The sequence below is a fragment of the Echinops telfairi genome, unplaced genomic scaffold (genome assembly GCF_000313985.2).
Source record: "Echinops telfairi isolate 266 unplaced genomic scaffold, ASM31398v2 ScPeMD7_2;HRSCAF=8, whole genome shotgun sequence".
Taxonomy (NCBI): domain Eukaryota; kingdom Metazoa; phylum Chordata; class Mammalia; order Afrosoricida; family Tenrecidae; genus Echinops; species Echinops telfairi.
Window position 1 is genome coordinate 35,765,463 of NW_022103898.1, and position 893 is coordinate 35,766,355.

General features: G+C 34.5%; 1 protein-coding gene across 1 annotated transcript in view; it reads left to right on the top strand.

Moving 5' to 3' along the window:
- The window catches only part of EEA1 (early endosome antigen 1), a 142,656-nt gene that overhangs the window by 52,251 nt on the left and 89,512 nt on the right, over positions 1–893 (top strand). The window contains exon 8 of the mRNA XM_045291423.1: positions 623–778. Coding sequence (XP_045147358.1) covers positions 623–778 — 156 coding nt within the window. The remainder of the gene's footprint in view (positions 1–622; positions 779–893) is intronic.

An 893-nucleotide genomic window follows, 5' to 3' on the forward strand; every position in this document is an offset into this window, starting at 1 on the left:
GATTCTCTATATCTGACCATCCTCTGTGCTTTAGTGTTACAGGTCTAGCTACCTTTAGGATACACTTAATTACATTGCGAACTTTTGCCTTGAATTCACCGAGTATAAAATTATATTTCCTTCATAGCTCCATCTCTGTGATTGGCATCATACATCCGCACAATTTTGGCTTTTCCTTTGATGCCTTTCTCACTTTTATGTAATAAATATATGAGTCAATGATACACAACATCAATCAGTAGCAAATCCTTAATATACTTCAAGATACTCCTTCATTTTTATTTCTGGAATGGGATATGTGACAATGTAGTAGCTCTTGTATGCTAGTAATGGCCAATGAATGAGCTTAGTTTGTGATGAAGAGGAAAACAAATAAAGTACTAGAGGTAATTGTGAGTTTACTAATGTTCACCTTGGGAGGTAATAATATTAAATTTGAGATAGAGTAAGCAAAAAGAAGAGGTCTTGGTTTATTGTGGGGAGAATATTTGTGATTAATATTTTGAATCCAATTTTATTAAATCATTGTTTTCATTTGGATACCTTGGTAGTGAAGCCATTCTCAAAATCTGAACTATTTTAGTTGTTCACTTTTAATGAAAATGTGCTTGTTGCGTCACAGCTTCAGAGGCCTGGTATAGAAGATGTTGCCGTGCTGAAGAGAGAACTGGTCCAAGTGCAAACTCTGATGGACAACATGACCTTGGAACGTGAGAGAGAATCTGAAAAACTGAAAGATGAGTGTAAAAAATTACGAACAGACTTTGCTAACTCGGAGGTAATGAAGTTCTGGGTGCTTATATCTGATTTATATGAACTTGTTTAGCATATTCTGTTAAGTGAAGCTAGAGTTTAAGATTTTTCTGATTGATCTTACAAAATAGTAATTTGCC